Source organism: Triturus cristatus, chromosome 2_2 (genome assembly GCF_964204655.1).
Source record: "Triturus cristatus chromosome 2_2, aTriCri1.1, whole genome shotgun sequence".
NCBI lineage: Eukaryota > Metazoa > Chordata > Amphibia > Caudata > Salamandridae > Triturus > Triturus cristatus.
Window position 1 is genome coordinate 1,251,297,276 of NC_140582.1, and position 25,007 is coordinate 1,251,322,282.

The 25,007-nt window shown below is 48.0% G+C and overlaps 1 protein-coding gene across 10 annotated transcripts in view; it reads left to right on the forward strand.

Annotated features, from left to right (window-relative positions):
• AUP1 (AUP1 lipid droplet regulating VLDL assembly factor) overlaps window positions 1–25,007 on the forward strand; it is a 154,793-nt gene that overhangs the window by 50,888 nt on the left and 78,898 nt on the right. For all 10 annotated transcript variants that reach the window (XR_014978265.1, XR_014978266.1, XM_085642966.1 and 7 more), the window contains one exon: window positions 21,094–21,244. Coding sequence is in view for 8 of the 10 variants with exons in the window: in XM_085642966.1 (XP_085499092.1) it covers window positions 21,094–21,244 (151 nt within the window). In the remaining 2 variants the exon portion in view is untranslated. The remainder of the gene's footprint in view (window positions 1–21,093; window positions 21,245–25,007) is intronic.

Consider the following 25,007-nt stretch of genomic DNA (forward strand, 5'->3'; position numbering starts at 1 on the left):
GAATCTGCTTGTGGTTTTGCATTTCAGCATCAAGCATTGCTACAGGTATATAAAAAAAATACAACAAAAAGTACAATTTGGCGGCAACACTTGACAAAATCCTTAGTCCAGTACCCATAAAAGAGTCCAATTAGGTAGGGTGGTTAGTCTTTATGTTAGATAAAAGCGTTTCGTTTATCGGATGGTTGCAAAATAACTAACAATATGGTGCTGAGGCTACTGGACCAAAATGCATTACATTCACATTGCTACCAGCACCCACGATTGGGACTGAGTTCGGGGATTTAAAAGTGATTTAACACGTAATACATTGAAAACATGCCACTTCATACACAGTGAACTTGACGAGCTAAACTAACATAGCAAACGTTTTTCAACACAACGGGGATCGACACCAAGACACGGCTGGGGCTTTAAGAAGACGTCACCGTCCAACCTGTTACTAAGGCGGAAGTGAAAGCACAGTTCCTTTTCACTGGCCTCACACGCCCATAACATTGCTAGTCGGCCCGCTACACCGAGTCATTACTATTAGAAACCGCATCCGTCTTTAATCTTACATTTTACAGTTTTTTTTTTTTTTTTTTTACACGTACCCTCTAGACGGTGCTTCCGGATAAATGGCTAAATATTTTTTTCAAAAACTGGTTAAAATTGATAACGTTCCCACGGTGGAGGATAGATTATTATTATTCTACAATTGCCTTTGACAAAATAAAAAAACAATGATTTAAAAAAATACTCTGTCGCTGCCTATACATGCGTGCTGCAAACTCGAGAGGTGGGGCCTCCAAGTAGACACTTCTCTGCGGTTGCTGGGGGATGGGCGTGGCGCCCCTAATCTGGTTGTGCCCGAGACTTCCAGTTTACACGTAACCCAACTCGAAATATCCAACGGGCTGCTGGTTCACCTCCTGCGTTTTAGTCCGCGGCGAATAGTTTGTATTTTTTTTTTTTTTTACCTGCGTGGTCACTTCCTCCGGCTTCCAATGTGGCCTCAGCTCCTTAAGCAGCCGCATCGCTCCTTCGCGGCACCCGCGCTCATCTACAGTCAGGTTCATCCTGGGCACGTCGGGGGAGCCGGGAGGGACGTGAATGTAATGTGACATGGTGGGTCTTAAGAAGCAAAGCAGGGTGGCGCGGGCGAGGTGGTTAATTTTGAAGTATTTCTGGTTTTAAGGGTACAAAAAATGTCGCCTGCTTTACTGTTCGTGTATTACCAGCTGCCCGGTGTGTGCTCGGCTTCCTGTCCCCTGGCAGAAAACAAGCACACAAATGCCTTTCTCCGAGGAGAAGCAGAAATGCCTCGGAGAAAGGCAGCGGCGATTTCGGATTCGGGGGTGTGTTCTCCTCTTGCCATTGGCTAGAGGAGATAATTAGAAAAGTTGCAAAAAACACGCCCCCGAATCCGAAAAGGACGGGGCATGTTCGGAGTGACGAACCTCTTCTCCAATGGCTGGCCAGCATTCAAGAGGCCAGCCAATGGCGAAGAGGGGACAAGAGGGGCGGGTTCAAGCCCCTCTTCTCCAAGTCATTATCTCTCGCAAGCGAGACTGCGCAAGCGCAGCCTTCGCTAGCCGAGACCTAAAAAGGGATACAATTCAAGACCCTCTGCCTAGTCCAACCAGCTGTACACAGAAAAAGACCCATGCCAATTCAACATTTAATCTCTCGCTATGTCCCCAAACGAACCCTACATTGTTGTTAGGTCTCGGGACCATCCGGTCTGCCGAAGGCAGAACCGGAAGTCCGGAGATTTAAGGTTTTGGAGAAGAGGGGCTTGAACCCGCCCCTCTTCTCTCCTCTTCTCCATTGGCTGGCCTCTTAAATGCTGCCCAGCCATTGGAGAAGAGGCTTTGACTCTCCGAACAGGCCCCGTCCTTTTCGGATTCGGGGGCGTGTTTTTTCATTGCTTTTCGCTAGGCGTGTTTTTCTCTCCTCCAGCCAATGGCAAGAGGAGAGAAAAAGAAACACGCCCCGAATCCGAAAACGCCACTGCCTTTCTCCGAGGCATTTCTGCTTCTCCTCGGAGAAAGGCAGTGGTGTCTGCACAGAGCGGGTGCTACAGGACATTAAAACCAACGGCTATGAAAAATAGGGATAGGTATCTTTGGTGCCTGAAGTCTGCGGGCAAAAACAACGCCTGGCATCGTCCGTTTCGCCAGTACAATGTGTGCTCGCCTGAAAGAGTGAGCCATGCTAGTTCGGCTAGAAAATAGTCAAGATTCGCAATTCAGTGCATTCGTTGCATGGCAAGTGGAGTAAATCGGGGATGTTGGTGTTCGCGAGAAGTTAATCTGGGGGGGAGGGTTGAGGGGGGGGGGGGGGGGGAGTTCAGACGAGAGGTCGCTCATTGGCCCACTAAAGGTTTCTTTTTCCATGAGCTGAAACTGATTTTCCAAAGGTCAATAGCAAAGGGGCTGTGGATCTACCCGCTGCGCCTCAGCTTCTCCAAGCAAACAGAGAATCAAAGCTAAGGCAGGATAAGACACATCTGTGCGCGGAGGCAGAGGTGCAGTAGTGATATTAGCAGTGGCTGTGCACCTACACCACGGCATACAATCACGGCATGCCAATCTCAGCTTTCACTACATAACACGTTTATACCTATGCTCAACACGGCTTCAACCCTCAGGATTTACGAATAACTGGCACTTCGATAATTCTGGGTAACAAAGGGCCCTGCACTGAATGAAGAAAACCATCACCAGACTGAAACCCTCGACGGTGGTTCGCGAAACAGCAGGACGCAGCAACAAATAAGCTGTACATCAGCACCATCTGGTGGACACACGAGACACGTGCTGAAAACAGCGACAAAGGTTATCTGGCACAATGCAGCATTTCGGCAGAAGAGGAAAAGCATATATCAGACCACCGTTGCAGAGGCATTCCAACACACACAGACACAAACAAAATACGAGTCATACGTTCCTGGAACATCCCACAAAGCTTAGACATGCCTCATACACTGGCAGAGTTGTTACGTTTTCTCCCTGGAAACTACAGTTCTCCATAGCTGGCATATTTCGGATTCAAAAGCTTGAATTATTACCCATCACCAGTCTGGAAGTCTCAGGTTCAGTCTCCGGTTACGTTATACATTGGAGCAAACATTATTAGTATGGAAGACAAGCGGTTTAAGTAACACATTCACCTCTTTTAATATAATACAGTCTACATTTCAGCAAATAAGTTGAATGTGCTTCACACTCCACTTTCATAGCACAAGTTGTAGTAATGTAGTCCACGCTGTATGATGAGGTTCAAGTAGGTTTATTGAAATAAGTAACACGTAGCATAAGACCTATGTATAATAGTCTGTAAGTCTTCATCAGCAGCCCCACCAGGAGCAGCCTGCCAGCTGCTCAGCCCCACCCACCAACTGCCATCACTGACCCCAGTCACTCCAACATTCCACTCATAGCCCACACACCAACATTCCACACAGAACACTCACACAGACTGAGCAGCTAGGAACAAGACAACATAGTACATTAAAATACAACATGAGAATACTACATTATCATTTTCCTATAGAACAGTAAAATAATGAAACCCAAAAAAGAAAACTATAAACCCGCCCCTCATCTGTGCTTAGTATAGTGTGCTTCCCGACTAGTATTTTCTCTTTTTTAATTGTATCTAGATATATAATACAACATGTAACTTACACCTACAACAAGCCATGACTATTGCCTTTGTCAATGGTTGTTAGTTGCATAAGATAAATAAGGAACATCTATGGCTTCGTTGTATATAATGTTGAAAATGCTTCAGTTCTGAAAGGATGAGGCTGTGGAAGAACTATAACAAGTCTCTTTGATGTTACATCACAGACAGTGAAGGATGTTCATGCTGCAGAGTTATGATTTTGTTTCACCCTGATGGTGAGGGCAAACATGGAGAGCCCGATAGCCTTGCCTCAGCATCTACTTTTTAAAACTACTTGTGCTGACCACCGGCAGGACCTGGGCCACTTAAAGCCCTGCGCTTAGTACAGTTATTGGCAGCGGAACACATAGGCCAACTGTATTCTTAAAGCTGAAGAGGTGACCTGCTCAGGGTGGCATCTTTGCGGTGGAGGCTCAATGTAATTGTTAAAAGAGTGTAGCAGGCTGCATTTACTGAAACGCACCATTTGAGAGAGATTAAGCTATTGACATCGTAAATAACCATGCCGTTTCTTTAAATGTTTTAAAAACAAAAACATAAACAAAAATGTCATGAGCAATGCCAATAGCTCTAACTTTAACAATGCCGAGACCATTGCATTGTAAATGCTTCTTTTTTTTATGGTATTTATGCTAGTAAGGGACAACAGCTACCCAAAGGTTTCCTGGCACCGCTTGACAGGAGCAGGAGGAGGATTGGGGATCTATTGATTAAACAGCCAGGTTTTTAAGCCCTTTAGGAAATTCCCTTAAACTGTTTCATTTTGAAGCGGCAAGGGAAGGGAGTTCCAGATAGAGAGGCCCAAACCAGAAAAGGACCGACAGCCCCTATCCCCCACCTAAAGCTCCCCCTCTGCCCCGCCCCCCCCCCCCCCCGCCCCCCCCCCATTCGCGACAATCTGGTCCTAGGGACTGAAAACTTGGCCTGAGTGGTAGAGCGGAGAAAGCTTGGTGGTACGCAAGGGTGAGATAAGACATTAAGGTATTGGGGAGCTTTGCCCAATTTGATCTTAAACATATAGCTCGGGGCTTTGAATTTAATTCTATTTTCCACCCTGAGCCAGTGAAGGTCTCGAAGATAACCTGAAATGGGAGTCATTCTGGGGACCTGGCAGAGCAGCCTAGCAGCCACGTTCTGCACCACCTGTAGTTTACGAACCACATCCTTATTGGCTCCTAAATATAAGATGTTGCCATAATCCAATCTGGAGGTGACGAGCCTGGACCACAGTTCTTTGAGTGGAACCAGGCAGCATCAAGAGTATTCTTTTGAGCCGGTTAAGGATAGTGAAGCAGGTTGAAGCCACCTTCACCGCTTGTTGCTTCATTGATAGTTGGTCATCAGTGAAAAGCCTAAGTTGCGGACTTGGTGCTTAGGCTCTGGCAAAGCTCCCATTTCAGAAGGCCAGTGTTGAGGGCCCCAAAGATCTTTATTTTTACCCAAAACTAGCAATTCCATCTTTTCTCCATTGAGTTTAAGCAAGTTGGTTTGCAACCAACTTGCAATATTCCGCAGTCCACACTGAAGAGAAGATGACTTAAACATTTGTTCAGCAGAGAGAGAGAAAATTATTTGGGTGTCATCAGCGTAAGAAAAAATAGACAACCCAGCATCTTCAGCAATAACAGTCAGAGGCCTAATATAGACATTAAATAGTAGGGGGCTAAGAATGGAGACTTGCGGTACTCCATAAGGTAATACATGGGTTTTGGAGCTCGCATTAAAGGAGAATACTTGGAACGTACGATATGCCAGAAAATCCGCAAACCAATTTAGTGCGGAGCCTATGACACCCATTGATTGTAGAGCTTTCAATAGCACGGTGTGAGACACTGTCAAAAACAGCTCTCAAATTAAGGAATATGAGTGTCAGTTTCTCCAGCATCCAGACGGCTTCACGTCATCTGTTACTCCAAGAAGAGTAGTTTCCGTCAAAAAGTCCGCTCTAAAGCCGGACTGTGAAGGGTGTAGGAACTTTTGAGCATTAATGAAGTGAGTCAATTGTAAATTAATGTGTTTTTCCAGAATGTTGGAAAAAATCGGGAGTAATGAAATAGGCCAAAAGTTGGACAGTTGCATCAAGTCTACATTAGCTTTATTTTAAAGTGGTAGGACCATAGCATGCTTCCGTGTGGGTGGAACAGTTGCCTCCTGTAAGGAAGCATTAAGTATTCTGTGGGTCAAAACCTTCTTTTGGTTCCTAGGATTAAGAAAGTAAGGAGGGGTGGAAGCTCCTTTAGATTTATAGCTACTACGCTCTGGAATAAGCTCCCTTCCCACATTAGACGGGAGAAATCAGAAATCTCCTTTAGGAAACTATTGAAAACCCATTTATTCTGGTGACTAATAGATATCCTTATCCAGAGTGCAGAGCTTTACTTGGTCTGGGAGGTTCCTTGGGTACCCATGTGCTATAGATATCCTTATCCAGAGTGCAGAGCTTTACTTGGTCTGGGAGGTTCCTTGGGTAGCCATGTGCTATAGATATCCTTATCCAGAGTGCAGAGCTTTACTTGGTCTGGGAGGTTCCTTGGGTAGCCATGTGCTATAAATATCCTTATCCAGAGTGCAGAGCTTTACTTGGTCTGGGAGGTTCCTTGGGTAGCCATGTGCTATAGATATCCTTATCCACAGTTCAGAGCTTTACTTGGTCTGGGAGGTTCCTTGGGTAGCCATGTGCTATAGATATCCTTATCCAGAGTGCAGAGCTTTACTTGGTCTGGGAGGTTCCTTGGGTAGCCATGTGCTATAGATATCCCTATCCAGAGTTCAGAGCTTTACTTGGTCTGGGAGGTTCCTTGGGTAGCCATGTGCTATAGATATCCTTATCCAGAGTTCAGAGCTTTACTTGGTCTGGGAGGTTCCTTGGGTAGCCATGTGCTATAGATATCCTTATCCAGAGTGCAGAGCTTTACTTGGTCTGGGAGGTTCCTTGGGTAGCCATGTGCTATATAAGTCCTGGAAGATAGAAATTTAGTTCATGTACATTCTGGTGACTGCTGTATTTTGTTAAGGATCTCGAAGGCCACTGTTCCAATGGAACAACACAAGTTCACCTCCACCACATGCTTGAATACCCTTTCTTTGGCCACAACTCTGTGGTCCAACCAAATGAATGAGTGGGAAATGTAAATCTCGTAGTAGAAATACTTCTGGGGAGTACTCCAGACCCCTCTGTCATCTGCTCGCATCCTGGCTGAGTTTCGGGAGTATTACACGCTTCCAACCACCTGCTGTGACCTGGAAATACACTGATGCAGGTCTTGCCACTGGTGACTGCCGAGATAGGCTTTGGGGGCTCTCTGACCGGACCGCATCCCAAATACAAAATTTCAGCACCCTGAAAAGGCCTTGTAACTGATCGACTAACTCAAGTTTCTGAGTTCCTCGGGGCCCTCCGGGTGACTGGTGGGGCATCTGCCGGTCTGCCCTGCCTCTTTCCTGTTCCGGTTACTGCACAGTAATTTCCTGCCTGGTTACTGCCCTGACACATCTGAGAGAGAGTCAGGCCAGTCTCCCTGTGGCCTTCCAACATGGACTGACCTGTGCAGGTGCAGTAGGCATCTCCAGCAACCACAACCTGGCGGGTGAGGAGGTCCGGGTTGGCGGGCGGTTGACCGGTCCCCACACCACTGCCAAAACGGGGGCCCGCGGAAAACCTATAATTCCAGGTCCCGAGCTCCTGCTGGAGAGCCTGGGCCTAGTCTGTCTCCACGATGGCACCCGCCTGGGAGAACGGAGATGCCCGGGCAGATCCTCCTTGACCTCTGGTCCATTAAACCCAAAACTTCAGTGGCAAGTTGGGTGCAGAGCCTTTGAGTGGGGGACGTGGCGGAGTACCGGCTCCTGGTAGACTGGCATGCGGAGATGTGGGCCCACTGCTGCTGCCAGGCAGAGCAAGACACAGGCGGATCTTCTGCTTTCTCTTGCGGATCCCCTCAAGGGCCTAACTAAATCTGCTCAGGCGGTGGCCCCCTCTGGTCCCCTGAGGCAGAGAATGATCAACCCCCGGTCAGGAGCTAGGGGCGGACCACGGCTGGTGTCATTTTAACTGCAGGGAGCGCGCTAGGCCGCAACTGCTGCAAGACTACGTCGAGCTGTCCTGTGGGCCCTCCCGGATAAGGGGTGGTCGTTTCACGGACTTTTGCAACACATACATCCCTTTCCTACCTTGAAAATCCATCTGTGATACCTGAGGGCGGACTCCTTGCAGTGCTCCCCTTGACAAAGGTGCACGTCTGCTGAAAGTGGGGCTGTCTGGACAGCTGGGTAGCCCTGGGAATTGACGCTTGAGGCTCCATCACTACTCAGGTGCCCCCCCCTGCGGTCTCGTCTCATGGGGAGGACCTTCGGAGAGAGGTAGCCTGGGCGAGATGTGAGTGAGGGGAAAGAGTTGTCCAGTGTCCCGAGCACCCAGATCTTCATTGGTCCTGGCCGTGCTGCCCCTCTCAGGGGTGAACTGTGTTGCCCTAATTGCTTACCACCCTCCATGAACTAACCAAAGTAGTGAAGCCATCTCTATCTCAAACCCGCATGGACCAGTACACCACGGGCTGCTCCTACACTAATTATGTTGCTCAGGCTAAGACCTCTCTGCCAGAGGGGGATCTCGCTACCATCCTCAGGCCATACGCACCTCACAAGACTCCGCAGAGATCAAGAGAGGAGAGGTGCATGTCGACATGGCCCTCATGTGGCAAGATCTCTGGAACGCCACAGCTAGAACTTCTGAGGCCGAATCTAGTCTGTCTACTGTGGAAGATGACGTCGTGACTTTGAAGGCTCAGGTCTCGCGGCTGTTATCTCATACAACTGAACTTCATTGTCGCACAGAAGATGTTGAAAATCGCTCCCGCCGGAACAATCTTCACTTCTTCGGCATCCCGAGAGAGCAGAACCCACGCAGGCCGCAATTACCGTGGACACCTGGATCAAGTTATGGTTCGTCGTGGCGCAAGCCCATCAGGCCCCCACGCCTAAGCCACTGCCCGAGGCCCCATTCAGACCGATTATTGCCCGTATCCTAAATTTCAAGGACAGGGATGCTATCCTGCTAGAGACCGGCTCTCATCCTAACCTGTCCTATCAAGGAATTAAGGTGATGATCTTCCCCGAATACACCAGGGAGGTGCTCAAATATCTTTATTCGAATGTAATACAATACATCCATAAAAGTACATTTTAAAACATACAGACATAACATATTCCTTTCATATAAAAAGAAACCATCCATTTCATCAATGAGACGCAAGATAATGTGCAAGAGTTTTGTAAAACCAGGATAACACATAAAATACATCAAGTTAAAAATATAAATAATTATTCAGAGTTAAAAAGGGATAAAAATACAACGATAGTAGCAGCATAATTAACCTTCCATACTTTTCCTGAAGGTGATAGCAAGTTTCAAAAAGCTACATATAAACAGAGTATAGTCACAATTCAGGAGTTGGAGGTAATAAAGTGCTGGTTTGATTTGAGTAAATTGTAAATCCTTTAAACAAGGCTTCAAGTACAACTTCCGAGGTACTAGATAATAAGGACAAACAAATAAAAAGTGTGCCAAATCTTGCGGAGACTTCCCGTCGCAGCCGCAAGCAGGTAACACTTGACCTCGGTGGGCTCCTTTTGGTGTTGCCAACAGGAGATGAAATAAATCAAAACGGAACCTTATCAAGAGATAGCGTTCATACCCTGACATAGGCCAGGATAGGTATGGTTCCATTTGAGAACATGTCTTAAGTAGGGCGTGCTTCCTTACACTATCTTTCGTCAGCTCGCCCTCCTCCCGGGCAAGATACCTAGTAGACATGAATGTCTTTTTCACAAAAATTACATCAGCTTTGGTTATAAAATTTGGGGATGAGAACAAATCCGGCCGTCCCATTTCAATGAGGCGGTCGTTAATGTACCTCAGCCACGGAACCTTAAACCTACCGTCCCAGGTTAGAGCTTCTTCTAGTATAGCATGAGTGAGAGGTATATCATCATTTAGCCAGGAGTTCAACCAACATAACAGGGGATTTGCTGCTATTCTGTCACTCAGGAATGGTACCCCTAATTCCTCGTGTACCGAGAAATTTCCGGTGCCCCTAGGCAGCCTCAATACCTTCTTTAAAAAGTTATTTTCTGTAACCTCCAGGGCTCGTGTCTGGCAGTAGCCCCATATCTCACTGCCATAGCAGGCGATGGCGACACTTTTGGCTTGATATAGTTTGAGCAAGGCGGCCACCGGACTGTTGCCCATTTTTCTAGCAAAGCCAAGTATTGCTGCATTGACACGTATTACTTCGCCCTTTTTTTTAGCAATAGCTGGGCCCCACTCTAGTTGGTCGTCGAGAAGGACCCCGAGGTATGAGAAGGTTTTGGAATTTGGAATTCTTTCCCCATTTGTATGAAAAGAGTTGGGTTTACGTGACCCCTGGCCTATTTTCATAGTGTAGGACTTTGAATTATTGATACTTAAGCCTCTGGACTCCATAAATTCATAAAAAGAATTTAGAAGTTTCTGAAGACCAATTGCGGTCCTTGAAATAAGGACAGCGTCATCCGCATAGAGTAAGACTGGGATACCTTTTTTGCCTACATAGGGGTAATCTGCACCTATTCTCAACAAACAGTCCTCCAGCTCATTTATGTACAAATTGAAGAGAAATGGTGCTAAAATACATCCTTGACGGACGCCCCTATTAATTCTGATGTCCCCTGTCACCTTCAGGTCTTGTGAGTAACGGACGTTGGCTCTTGTATCTGAGTGCAAATCGATCAGAACATAAACTAAGTTCTGATCAATGCCCATTTTTAACATAATGTCCCATGGGAGGTGCAAGCACAGCATAGATCTTATAATGCAGTCAAACAAAAGCAACGAGCCCTCAACCTCCAGTAGTGGCTCCTATTCCTGGCCTGCCTCAGGGTGGTCTTCAATAACAAAAGTAATTTCTTAGATACACCCGAGGCAGCGTAGTTTTGGGCGACAGAAGAGCGACCGCTCGACCTGCGAAGCACCACTTCCTCCTCCGAGCGCATTCCATATCTGCAACATGTGAGGTTGTCAAGCCTCTGATGAGGCGCACCTTCTCACGCAGATGGTGCAACACTTGAAGAGTGATTTCTTCACCACCTGTGGGGGCCATGAGGAGCATGACTAGTTCCCCTGAGTCTGCCAGATCACTTAGACTTTTAAGATCTGAAGTCTGACTCTGGAGCACCCCACAGGTGATCTACTACCCCTCCCGCAGCTGGCTTGGAGGACACTGACCTTTCCCAGAGCCCGGTGATCTGATGAAGAACTCAATGTTGTGAACTCTCAAGATCCTGCATTATGGAGGCGTCCACCAGTCCGCTCTCAAATCACATTGGTTGTTTTTGATTTCTCTTTAGGGTGACAGATGCTTTGGGGAAAGAAGTATGGGGTGGGGGGTTGGTTGGGAGAATTGTTGGGGAATCTGTTTACCTGTTGTGGTTGTTTCTCTCCTCTTTGTCTACAGTACTTGGCGTGACATTTCCAACCTGCACGCTTATAGAGCACATGGACTGGAGATGACCCTACTTTGGTCTCTGGGATCCAACGGCCGGCCGGCCGCCCACATACTCCCCAGATGAGTGGACTTACTCTCTTAATCAGTAACAAACATGACCTCGCCCCATTTTGATTTGGAACCCCTTCAGATTCTTTCATGGAATGTCAACGTGCTTTTGGAAGGTGTGAAGCGTACTGCGGTCCTAAAATACTTAGGGAGGTCCCTCCCTAGTGCCCTAATGTTGCAAGAAACACCTCTCATGGGAAATCACTGTCAATTCCTAGCACGCCAAGGGTACGATAGGGTATTCCATGCAGGATTCACTCGAGGTTCTGTTGGTGTGGCAATTCTTCTGCGCTGCTCCTTCCCTTTCGTCACCCGGGACATCAAGGACGCTTTGTGGCCCTCGCAGGTAGAGATGGGGGGAGGGGCTTCCTTTAATGCTGTCTCAGGCTATGTCCCCTGGCAGCCCTTGAGCCTCCCTCTGAGATCTCGCAGACTTGCTGTCGTCCCTTTCCCAGGGACTGACTGTGATTGGAGGGGACTTTAATGCAGTCCTAACAACTGTATGTGACGCTACTGGAACCCGGCTCCTCGGCGCAAAGGTGCTAAACGCCTCTCAGAGCGGGCGTCCAGGTTTGGCCTGTGCGATGTGTAGACTATGTGGAATCCCAGACTTCGTCTGTATACCCACATGTCCTTGGCCGATCACGCTCACTCCCACATTGACCTGATATTTATGCCCACCCCTGAACGTTGAGCAGTCACCAGTATCCAAAATCTCGCCCGATTAATTTCTGACCACTAGCCCCTCCTCCTTTGCTTGGGAGGCCTTACCGGCGACCTGTGTCCCATATGGAGGCTCAGCTCCTAGTTTCTTCAAGATAGGGTCTATAAACAGGCTGTGGGTGAGGCGCTTAGGCACTACTTTCAGCATGACAAGGGTCCGCTCTCTGCGTGCAGCCTCCATGAAGTATCCCTGGGAGATGGGAGGGACTGTCTGGGAGGTGGGAGGACAGGAGGAAAAAACGTAGCGGAGGGGCGAGAACCATTGTCAACGGGGGGGGGGGGGGCATTCAAAGGAGAGAAAAGCAAATCAAGTATAATACAGCAGTTGCAACACAAACTTTACAATGAGGAGCAGAATGAGACGCAATTGTGAGAAAGTGCCCTCTTTCTGCATGGTTGCCCCCACTTTTTGCTGAATTGCTGATGTACTTTGACTGTGTCCGATGTACTTTGACTGTTTCCTGGGCTCCTGCTAATCAGGTACCCAGGGCCTATGTTCTTTCCCTAAAACTGCATTGAAGCCTAAACCCAATTGGCATCTCTGGCCACAGGTCAGCCCCTGGTAAATGGTACCACCAGTACCCAGGGCACTGTGACCAGAGAAGGCCTCTAAGGGCTGCATCACTTATTGTGCACCGTTAGAGGTCCTGTACCACTACACTCACACACTGCCTTTACAGGCTGCGTGTTTTGGTGCAGAACAAAGTGTGCCATGCCTACAACCCACTGTCCTGGCATAGATCAGTCACCCCTCTAGTTGGGTGCACTATACCAGTGGTGAGGGTACAGGTGCATGAGCCCTGTACCCCTACAGTGTCTTAAGTCCATTCTTAGACATTGTAAGTGCAGTGCTGCCATTAAGAGTATATGGTGCTGGGTGCTGCGAGTTTGTGATTACGAACTCCACAGCACCATAATGGCTACACTGAAAACTGAGAAGTTTGGTATCAAACTTCTCAGCACATTAAACTCCCACTGATGCCAGTGTGTGATGTAATGAAAACTGCACACAGAGGGCATCTCAGAGATGCCCCCTGAAAACTAGCCCACCTGTAGTGTCCAGACCGAGTGGCTGCTTTCAGCTGCCACCACCAGACATGTTTCTGGACCCCTGGGTCAAGAGCCAGCTGCTCTCTGGGGCATTAAACAATGCACATCCTGGGACTTGGTGCCAAGCCTCCTCCCCCAGGATGGGCAGGGTTCACGAAGGGGAAGCGCCAAAGGCTTGCCGCCTTTGTGAGCTTCCCCAGGCCATTTGTTGCTTTCAGCAATTGGTCCCCACCGGTTCTGCCCCCACTGTGGGAGGGAGAATCGGTGGGAAAAACAAGTGAGGAAGAGAGGGGTGCCCACCTCTTCCAACTCCACCCCCTCAGGTGGGGGAGGCGAGGTGAAGCACAACTCTCAGTCCACGCCATCTTGAAGATAGGGGACTCAGCCAACCAGTAACAGGCACATGCCCCCCTCCCACTGGAGGGTGACATAATAGGGGGTGTACCCACTCCAGGGAAGGGATCCATTGGTCCCTGCCTTTTACCTTCCTGTAATTCCCCCAAATATAGTATTTAGGGGCACCCCTGAACCTTGCTTCTGCACATCCAGACAAGAAGGACCGAACAGCCGTGCAGCAGCTAACAAGAGGAAGATGCCCACTGACTTGGCACCAGCCCTACCGGCCTGTCTTCCCCCTTGAACCTGCTCCTGCGGAATCCCGGTGTGTCCTGCAGCCAGCAACCTCAAAAACCCCAGAGGACCTGCCTGCCTTCACTTCCAAAGACTGCTTCTCCCGTGAACACCTGATTTGTTCAACTGCAACCCACAGCCTTGTGTGCCCAAACCGACAGTGCCTAACCAACCCCTAACTTCGCCCTTGAAGTGGTCGTCGCACCCAGAGGTCCTTCGTCTCCCTGCCTGCAGTGCTTTGCAAACCGGAGGTTCTCCATTGGAAACAGGACATCCGACATCGAAACAGCACCCTTCACCCGCCCCCCTAGTGCTGCAGAGGGTGCACCTTTTGGTGCTAATTTGTTTTTTTCATTTGCTCTGAGCTAAAGTCCAGGACCTTTGCTTCCACAACCCAGTGGCCTGCTTGCCAGCAGCCACCAACCGGAGGCCCCCTATCCACCTTGGAAAACATTGGGACTCAACACTCTGCACCCGGCCGCCCTAGTGCCGCTGAGGGTGTAACAAGAGTGCATCATAGACCCTGGGGGACCCCTGAATCTAACCCCTGAACCTCCACTCCAAAGACCGATTACTTACCTAAAACTGATAACCATATTTTCCTCCATAGGATAACATTGACACTTTTTCCTGAAAAAGTTTCTAAGTGTGGAGTTTGGAAACCTAAAGAAATTCTTTAAAATTGTACGATTGAACAAAAACGCTTTTACTCACCTGTTTACAGGAAATGTCCCAGTGCTGCATCCAGTCATACAGCACTGAGTAAGAAAAGTAGTCCAAAAGTAACTTATCTGCTATTTTACTGAAAATCCCATTGAAGTCTATGTACTGTATTTACAAGTGTATGAAAGTGGCTCTGTATATACTGTTCCCAAATAGGTCCACAGTTCCCAGAGGTTTGGCAGAGGCTAAAGTTAGATATAACCTTACTCTCTAAAGTGATAGCTTGGTCGAGCAGTAAGGCAGTATCAGAGGACAGTGTAAAGCATTTGTTGTACACACTCAGTCAGAAAATGGTCTCACACACTCAAGAACTGAACTCTAGGCCAATGGTTTGTATGTAAAAATATATGGTTGTTTTATTTTAGAACCAACAATAGGTATCAAAATATACTTTGTCAGACTGAGATGCTTTAGTTAAATACTTTGCAAGAGGCAATTGACCAGACAAGCAATAGTTCCAGTTTGTTGCAATAGGCAACACAATTTCAAACACAAGAATACATTGAGCTCAATGGGAATTTCAAGTTAAATGCAATTGATTACTTTTAGGATTACTTTTCGAACTCCAGGACTGGATCCTAGATTCAGTCCTGGGACAGTTCCTCGAAACAGGTGAGTAAATACGATTTAGTTACTGTTGTGATTTTTAAGCAATATTTTGCTATTTTAAAAGTTGACAAACTTTTGCTAATCAAATTACCAATGTTATCCTATTGGAGGAAATTCACATAGCATATAAGTGGGGTTATTGTTACTTTTTCTACTTCAGTGTTGGATCCTGGATCCAGCACTAGTGTACCACCTGTAAGCAGTTGAGAGAATGTGTTTAGATTATACAGGCGATTTTTAACGAATATTTATAAGTTTGCAAAATCGACAGAAGAAATTTCAAAGAAAAGCAGTCCATGGTTGTGAGAAAGTGGCTCTGTATATACTGTTCCCAAATCGGTACAGGGTGTACAGAGTCCCCAGAGGTTTGGCAGAGGTTAAAGTTAGATATAACCTTACTCTCAAGTGGTAGCTTGGTCGAGCAGTAAGGCAGTATCAGAGGACAGTGTAAAGCATCTGTTGTACACACTCAGTCAGCAAATGGTCTCTCACACACTCGAGAACTGAACTCTAGGTCAATGGTTTATATAAAAAATATATGGTTGTTTTATTTTAGAACCAGCAATAGGTATCAAAATATACTTTCTCAGAATGAGATGCTTTAGTTAAATACTTTGCAAGAGGCAATTGACTTTTGCAGATAATAGTTAGTTTTGTTGCAATAGGCAACACAATTTCAAACACAATAATACATTGAGCTCAATGGGAATTTTAAGTTATTTGCAATTGATTACTTTCAGGATTACTTTTCTAACTCCAGGACTGGATCCTAGATTTAGTTCTGGGACAGTTCTTGGAAACAAGTGAGTAAATTCGTTTTAGTTACTGTTGTGATTTTTAAGCAATATTTTGCTATTTTAAAAGTTGACAAACTTTTGCTAATCAAATTACCAATGTTATCCTATGGAAGGAAATGCACTTAGCAGGTAAGTGGGGTTATGGTTACTTTTTCTGGGTCAGTGTTGGATCCTGGATCCAGCACTAGTGTACCACCTGTAAGCAGTTGAGAAACTGCGTTTAAGTTATACAGGTGATTTTTAACGAATATTTATAAGTTTGCAAAATCGACACAGAAGAAATTTCATAGAAAACAGTCAATGGTCCCCTATGGAAGAAAATTCAAGTTACGGGTGTGAGAAAGTGGCTCTGTATATACTGTTCCCAAATAGGTACAGGGTGTACAGAGTCCACAGTCCCCAGAGTTTTGGCAGAGGCTAAAGTTAGATATAACCTTACTCTCTAAAGTGGTTGCTTGGTCGAGCAGTAAGGCAGTATCAGAGGACAGTGTAAAGCATTTGTTGCACACACTCAGTCAGCAAATGGTCTCACACACTCAATAACTGAACTCTAGGCCAATGGTTTATATATAAAAAATATATGCTTGTTTTATTTTAGAACCAACAATTGGTATCAAAATATACTTTCTCAGAATGAGATGCTTTAGATAAATACTTTTGCAATATGCAATTGGCTTTAGTAGAAAGTTAGGTTGTTGCAATAGGCAACACAATTTTAAACACAATAATGCATTGAGCTCAATGGAAGTTTCAAGTTATTTGCAATAGATTACTTTCAGGATTACTTTTGTAATTCCAGGACTGGATCCTAGATTCAGTCCTGGGTCAGTTCTTCTGAACAAGTGATAAGTCGACTTAGTTACTGTTATGATTTTTAGACACTATGTTGCTTTTTTAAATGTTGACACTTAGAAAATATTTCATAGAAAACAGTTGATTCCCTATGGAAGAAAATTCAAGTTGCAGGTAAAGTATGTTCTTGTTACTTTTGTAATCCAGTACTGGGTACCTAGACTCAGTACTGGGACCTCTATCTAAAACAGTTATGTAATAACGTTTTCACAGTTTGTACTATTTTTAAAGAATATTTGAAGTTTGCAAAAATCGACAATGATTTCCTATGGAAGAAAATTGGGTTACTGGTAAGTACGGTTGTGAATATTTTTCAGGGTCAGTGCTGGGCACCAAGATCCAGCACTAGGATCTCTCTTAATAGCAGGTGAGTATTTCCGTTTTCGTTACTCGGCTGCTTTTTGGTGAATATTTTAAGTTTTAGAAACTCCACACTTCGAAGAAATTCCAGAAGAAACCAGTCAATGTTACCCTATTGAAGAAAATTGAGTTATCGGCTTTTGGGTAAGTACTCGACTGGCAGAGTTAAGGTTCTGGGCACAGACTCCGGGGTCTCCCAGGGTCAGGTACGTACAGTGGTCACACCCTCAGCAGCACTGGGGCGGCCGGGTGCAGAGAGAGTTAGGCACAATGTTATCCTATGAGGGATAGGGGGGCCTTGGTTGGTGGCTGCTGACTAGCAGGCCACGCAGCTGTGGGAGCTGGGCTCCTGGTCACTTACTCGGGGCAAGTGGGGAAGTAGATAGGTGTAGAGGTTGCACTGCCAGGGGCACTCGGGCAGTTGGGTGCAGGGTGCTTTTGAGCCTTTGGACACTCAATGGATTTCAATGGGAGAGCTCAAGGACTAACAAAGGCTGCAATCTCGGGGACGAAGATTCTTCGGGTGCCACCACCACTTCGAGAGGTAAGTTGGGCAGTTGGAGGATAGGTAGGTACCCAGGAGTTGGGCACAGGGGGCCTCAGGGTGCCGGGTGCAGGGGTGCCTTTTGGTGTTGGGAAATCTTACCCTCTGTTGCTTGCGGTTGGGGGGGGGGGGGCCCTGGTTCTGAGGCTGCAGGCGTCTCCAGGAGCGTTGAGGTGGGTCCTTGGGTGCCGGATTCGGAGTCACAGTCGCAGGGGGGGACTTCCTCGGGGTCTTTGTCCACTCCGGCACAGGCCAGGCTTGGCGGGTGCAGAGTGTGCAGGGTTCGCGGTTCCAGGCTGATGCCGGGGGTTAGAAACTTGCTTTGAGCAGAGCCACTGCTCATGGGAGTCCCAGATGCTCAGAGTCACAAGGTAGCCAGGTTCTCCGGGGTTTGTGAGGTTGCTGGCCACAGGAGGTGCCGGGATTTAGCAGGAGCAGGTTCGAGGGTCTACAGGCCGGTAGGGCTGGGGCAAAGCAGTTGGTGTCTTCCTCATCTTAGCAGCTGGTGTCTTCCTCTTGTTAGCAGCTGCACGGCAGGTCTTCTTTCTTCTTGATCTTCTTTGCTGTTTCGACATCTGGATCTAAGTAAGGAAGGTACAGGGTGCCCCTAAAAACTAAATTTAGGGGTGTTACAGGTAGGTAAAGGACAGGGACCACTGAGTCCCTGCCCTGGGGTGGGTACACCCCCTATCCTGCCACTCTCCTGTGGGAGGGGGGCAGTGGCCTAGTCCTGATTGGGCAGGGCTCCCCATCTTCTAGATAGCGAGAGCCCGGAGATGTGCTTCACCTCGTCTCCCCCACCTGAGGGGTGGGGTTGGCAGAGGCTGACACACCCCCTGTCCTTCCTTGGGGTTTCCGGACAGTCTTCCCGCCAGAGTGGGGGTTTAGAACCGGTAGTGGCCAGTTGGCTGAGTACAGCATGTGGCCTGGAGAAGCTCACAAAGGCGGCATGCCTTTGAAGCTTCCCCCTGCCCTTGAAGCTTCCCCCTGCCCATCCTGGGGGAGGAGACCTAGCACCTCGCCCAGGATGTGCATTGTTGCAGGCCCAGGAGAGCGGATGGCTCTCTACCCAGGGGTCCAGCAACATGTCTGCTGTGTGGCAGCCCCTCAGACCAGACGTGGATTGTTGGTTAGGTTCAGGGGCAACTCTAAGATGCCCTCTGTCATGCATTGTACATTAAATCCTGCACTGGCATCAGTGCGGGTTTAATGTGCTGGGAAGTTTGATACCAAACTCCTCAGCCTTCAGTGAAGCCATCATAATGCTGTGGAGCTCGTGTTGACAATCTCCCAGCACCATATACTCTTAAATGGCAGCACTGCACTTACAGTGCCCAGGAATGGACCTGGGTACTGTAGGGGCACATGGCTCATGCTCCTGTACCCACACCACTGGCATAGGGCGCCCAGCTAGAGGGGTTTCCGATGTATGCCAGGGCAGTGTGTGTTGTGGGCGTGGCTCACAGGGAAGTGTGCCATGTCGACTCCCTGTTTTGTTCTATACCCAGACACTCAGCCTGCGGGACCTCTAAGGGTGGCACAATAAGTGCTACAGCCCTTAGGGGCCTTCCCTGGTCACAAGGCCCTGGGCACCTAGTGTACCATTTACCAGGGGCTGACATGTGGCCAGGGTTTGCCAATTTGGGTTTTAGGTTTCAGCACAGTTTTTAGGGACGGAACATAGGCCCTGGGCACCTGATTGGCAGGAGCCCAGGGCACACTCAGTCAAAGTATATTCAGCAATTCAGCAAAAAGTGGGCGCATACCATGCAAGAAAGATGGCACTTTCTCACAAGTGATTGCATTTCTCTGAAACAATACTGTAAGTCAAATCATAGTACATTTACAATTTAACTATTTTACAATCAGCATTTACTACTGTAAAGTATTTATTGCTTACCTGTGCCAGTCTTGCTTGGTTCTAGGAAATAAAATAATTAAAAGAATATTTGTATACAAAAACAATTGGTCTGAAGTTCAGTTTTTGAGTGTGTGAATTGATTTGCTGACCGTGTACAACAAATGCTTAAAACTGTCCTCTGATACTGCCTTACTGCTCGACCACACTATCACAAATAGAGTAATGTTCTATCTAATTTTACCTCTGCCTACCTTTGGGGTTACTCTGGACTCTGTGCACACTATACCTCACTTTGGTATAGTATATACAGAGCCAGCTTCCTACAGCAATGCACACTGAAAATCAGACAGAATAAGTTTCGGCGCTCGCACTATTAAAGTTTTTCAGCGTTACAGTTTAATACAATAAGAAAATAGTGGCAACACTTATCCTTGCACACCAGGGGGACCGGGGCTCTACAGGGTAGAAAGGTAGCTGGAGTCCTGGGACAGTGCTTCTATGCTGCATGACCTGCAAGCGGGGGAGGCGGGGATCTAGACGTAGGAAGTCGAGGGCTTCTCCACACTGATTTATAAAAATTGCACGTATCTTTATATATGTATTTAAGCACAAGAAGCAATACGATCAGGTAAGTACATTTTACATGAAAAATACTTTTGTTTAAAAAGTCGACTTTGTTTTAGAAGCTGCAATGATGTCCTATTGGAGTAAAAACAAGTTGAAATTGCATCAAATGCTAGGCAAAAAGTGGGGTGACCATGTCAGAAAAGGCACTTTCCTACAAAGGTAACTTGCAATAGATTATATGTGGCCCCCTTCACGACTTTTAACTGCTGGTGGTTCCTTGGCCCCCTACCACTTTGTCTTAACCTGCCCTGAAGCATCTGGGTGCAGAGGTGATGGTCGTGTTGCTACCTTTGCACCTAGAAACAGGCTGCAGAGGGAGACTTGAGGACAAGTCCGGGAGCTCCCAATGGGGGGGACCAGTTGGTGAGGCCCCTGGAAGCATGGAAGCACAGTTGGTTCTTGGAAACTGGGGCTATGGTGCTTTCTTTGCTCTTTGTCCTCTTCTTGTGTCAGGGGTGCCACCTAAATGCTCAATTTAGGAGCATTCGGGGGAGTGTAAGGTAGTAGCTAATAGGCTACTTATCTCGGAGGGTGCCTATAACCCCTATATAGCCACGACCTGTGGTGAGTGGGCATAACCCATATCCAGTGTATCAAATTTCACCAGAAACCTAGATGTACCTTGTTTTTTTGGGATAGAACTTTGACACTGGGGACCTGGTTAGCAGGAACCCAGTGCACTTCACTCTAAGTTGCATCAAATACCAGGCAAAAAGTGTGGGTGACCATGTCAAAAAGGGGTGCTTTCCTACACTTGCTAGGAAATTTGAGTTCTTACCTTTTTTTTGCGAGGGTTTTCTAAAGTTCCTACTTTAGACTTGTTTGTATGCAATGACATTTGAGATGAGGGTGTTCTTAAAACACAGTTAACTCTTTAGTCTTTAAAGTGAATGACTTCTTTCTTTTTCGCTTTTCTTATGAAAAAACGTTTTTTACGGGATTGGGGAGTTCGCGGTCCTCTGTGTGTGTTGGACGGGCCAGAGATTGGTCTTGTGCTAGTTTGGTGTCACTTGTGATATTCTCTTATAATGCTTAGCATTGTTCTTTCTGTAGGTTCATCGTCCGGGTAATGTGCTCGTTACTGGGAATGTTCGTCCGTCAGAGTGACCCCCGCCTGAGGGACCGGAGGGTGAAAGTGTACGTCTGCAATCACACCACCCATTTTGATCATAACATCATTAATCTCTTGTTCTCCTGCAATACGGTAAGCAGACCAGAGTGTTTTTTATTTTTTATTTCTCAGTTTGGATTTACTTTATTTTTTGAAAAATGTGTCCTCTGCCCATTAGGATGCTGTGGTTGACCCGTTTTGCTCAATCTGTCTTTCAGCACAGGAGAGAAATCATCTCTGCGTCACTCTCTTGAGCTGCTCTTTGTGGTCACCGTTGACACGAGTTCCACTACTGCAAAAACCTCTTGTCAAAATCTCTAATGTAATATGCCCGAAAATGAAAATAGATTGCACACAATTTTTGTTCATTTGAAAGTATCTTATTTATTTTAGAACCCTCACCCAAAAAGTTGAAATATTCTAATATTGGAAAAGGAAAGGCCGCTGACGTCACATAAACCGGGGTGCAGGTTACTCTCTGGACGCGAGCTCTGCTTTGCGTGTGATCGTCATTTGACTTCACTTTTAATCCCGGTCAGTGGAAGGGGCAGGTTACTCTCTGGACGCGAGCTCTGCTTTGCGTGTGATCGTCATTTGACTTCACTTTTAATCCCGGTCACTGGAAGGGGCAGGTTACTCTCTGGACGCGAGCTCTGCTTTGTGTGTGATCGTCATTTGACTTCACTTTTAATCCCGGTCACTGGAAGGGGCAGGTTTCTCTCTGGACGCGAGCTCTGCTTTGCGTGTGATCGTCATTTGACTTCACTTTTAATCCCGGTCAGTGGAAGGGGCAGGTTACTCTCTGGACGCGAGCTCTGCTTTGCGTGTGATCGTCATTTGACTTCACTTTTAATCCCGGTCAGTGGAAGGGGCAGGTTACTCTCTGGACGCGAGCTCTGCTTTGCGTGTAATCGTCATTTGACTTCACTTTTAATCCCGGTCAGTGGAAGGGGCAGGTTACTCTCTGGACGCGAGCTCTGCTTTGCGTGTGATCGTCATTTGACTTCACTTTTTTTTTTTTTTTTTTTTTTTTAAAAGGTTTTTATTGAACAGAAAAAAGGATACAAGCATGGGCCTACAACCACCAGGGCCGGCCGCTAGAATCAAAACGGATCACACAGTGTTAAAGTCATCAACCGACCCATGGTCCCCAGCCCATTACAGAAGCTCCGGATATTCCTAAGGGAATCAGGAACCATACATTTACCATAAATAACAACTAAAAACAAAAGGCGAGGTGTAGTGACATAAAGTGGGCGTCAGACTACAGCAGGGGGACCCTACATCCGACCACCAGATGGCGGTCAAGGGAAAGGAGGACTAAGAGGTCAGGGGGGGGTCACGGGAGAGCCAGGTCTTACACTCGGATAGTCCAAATACGCAAGGAACCATCAAGGGTCAGGGGGACAAGGCAACCTCGGAAGTGTCCACCAGGGGGGGGGGCACAGATATCTCCCCGATACTGATTCCATTGCCCCCAGATTCTACCCCATGCCCCCGGTTTACCACGAGCCACATACACAGTCTTCTCCCTGAACATGCACCAGTCCATGTTCTCCTTCCATACAGACACGGTGGGCGGCCGCTGGGGACCCCAAAGCTGCGCTATATCTCTCTTGGCAATCATGTTCCCCAGGGCCGCCCACCGAGTCTGGGCCGCATTATAATCATTGGGCTCCCACACATTCAGAACACAGCGACGCACCTCCGGCAACAGAGCGACCCCGGTGACTTGTCCCATTACCACATGCACCCGGCGCCAGTATTCCGCCACCTCGCGGCACTCCCAAAGGATGTGGAGAAAGGTGGCACTAAGTCCACAGCCCCGCTTACAGAGCCCGTCAGAAAATCCCATCGAAACCAAACGGGGACCCGTCACGTAAACCCGGTGGAGAATCTTCAGCTGGACCAAACGGAGACGGGCCGGGATGGCCACCTCCTTAGGGGACGACAGTGCGGACTGCCAGTCCTCGTCGTCCTGCTCCACCCCATCTCCCGTCCATGCCTCCCGAAGGCGCACCAAGAGGTCAGCCCGATTATTAATAAGTTTTTTATAAATTAGAGAGATAGTGCTGTCAGGCACGTGACCATCGAGTATGCGGTCCTCGAGGGGCGAAGAAGCCGGGACCTTGGTCCCTACCCCAAAGACCGAGAGCAGGGCATGCCGAACCTGGGCGTAACGGAAGAACTCCCTTTCAGTAAGCTCGTATTCACTCTGGAGCGCCGCGAAGGTTTTAACCGCGCCCTTGATCCATAGGTCTCCCACTCTGCTAATACCGATCGTGTCCCAACGCTCAAAGCCTTTCGTTTTCCAGAGGCTTCCCAGTCGGTCGGAGGCAAATAAAGGAGTGGCACATGTTAAGCGCTCACTCCAGCCCATGGCTACATTAGCCGCCTTCCAGATCCTTACCGCAATCTTAGTAGGGCCCGTAAGGGTCCTTCCAGCCGAGCGGGAGTAAAGCACCCTATTATAGTCACCTCCGGGAAGCAGGAATTTATCCATCTCATACGCCGGGTTCAAGCCAGGCGCATACGTGGCATGGTTAATGGCCGATAGCTGTGAGGCCCAATAGTACCTTCTAATGTCGGGAAGCGCGATGCCCCCGTCGTACCAGGGGAGAGTAAGCTTTGCCAGAGCGATACGCGCCCGCCCGTCCCACACCAGTCTCCTCTGCAGGCTCTCCACCTCCCGAAAGTAGGCCACCGGAATGACGTCGAAGGAGTTCTGAAGTGCATAAAGGAATCTGGGAAGGGACATCATTTTAAACAGTGCTGCGCGACCAAGCGGGGACAAGGGCAGCTTACACCACCGAGCCGTATCCTCCCTCAAACGCCGAAGTGGAAGCAGGAGGTTCTGCTCATAGCGAACCGCCGGGTCCAACGAGACGTACACCCCCAGGTATTTAAAGCCGGACAGAGATAGTTGGATCGGAAGCCGAGGCGGCAAGAGAGGAGGGCCACCAGAAATAGGATAGACACAGGATTTAGACCAGTTAATCGTCAAACCCGAATTTCTCCCAAAGGAAGTAAGAACATCAAAGAGAACATTAAGCGACTGCCGCGGCGAGGTGAGATACAAAAGAATATCATCCGCGTACAACGAGACCCGATCCTCGAAGCCCGGGGCCCACCGGATCCCTCTGATCGAGGGCTCCCAGCGGAGCCAGGCAGCGAGCGGTTCCAAGGCGAGAGCAAAGAGCAGAGGGGACAACGGGCACCCCTGCCTCGTACCCCTACCGAGAGCGAAAGGCCGGGAGACCCGCCCATTGACAACCACCTGAGCCATTGGTCCAGTGTACAGAAGCTTCACCCAGCCAAGAAATCCCTCCCCAAAGCCGAATTTGGTCAAGACAGCCCAGAGGAATGGCCACTCGATGGTATCAAAGGCCATCGTGGCATCCAAAGAAACCAATACAGCTGGTTCGGAGAGGTACTCCGCCCTAGCGAGGGCGCCGTGGAGACGCCGCAGGTTAAGAGCGGTGTTACGATGAGGGATGAAGCCGCATTGATCAGGATGGATCAGATCACAGATAACGCTCAGCAAACGATTGGCGAGGACTTTAGCCAGTATCTTAGGCTCGGCGTTTAATAGAGAAATAGGCCTGTAGGAGGCACAGCGGTCTCGTGGCTTACCTTCCTTGGGGATCACGACTATAGTAGCCAGACGTTGGTCGGCGGGAAGGGAACCCGTCTCGAGGGACTCCTGGAACATACGACGGAGGAAAGGCGCGATTTTATCAGGGCGCAACTTATACAACTCAATAGGCAGGCCGTTGGGACCCATAGCCTTGCCAGAGCGAAGGGACCGAATCGCGGTGGCAATCTCGTCAACGGACAAGGGGGTGTCCAGCTGTTC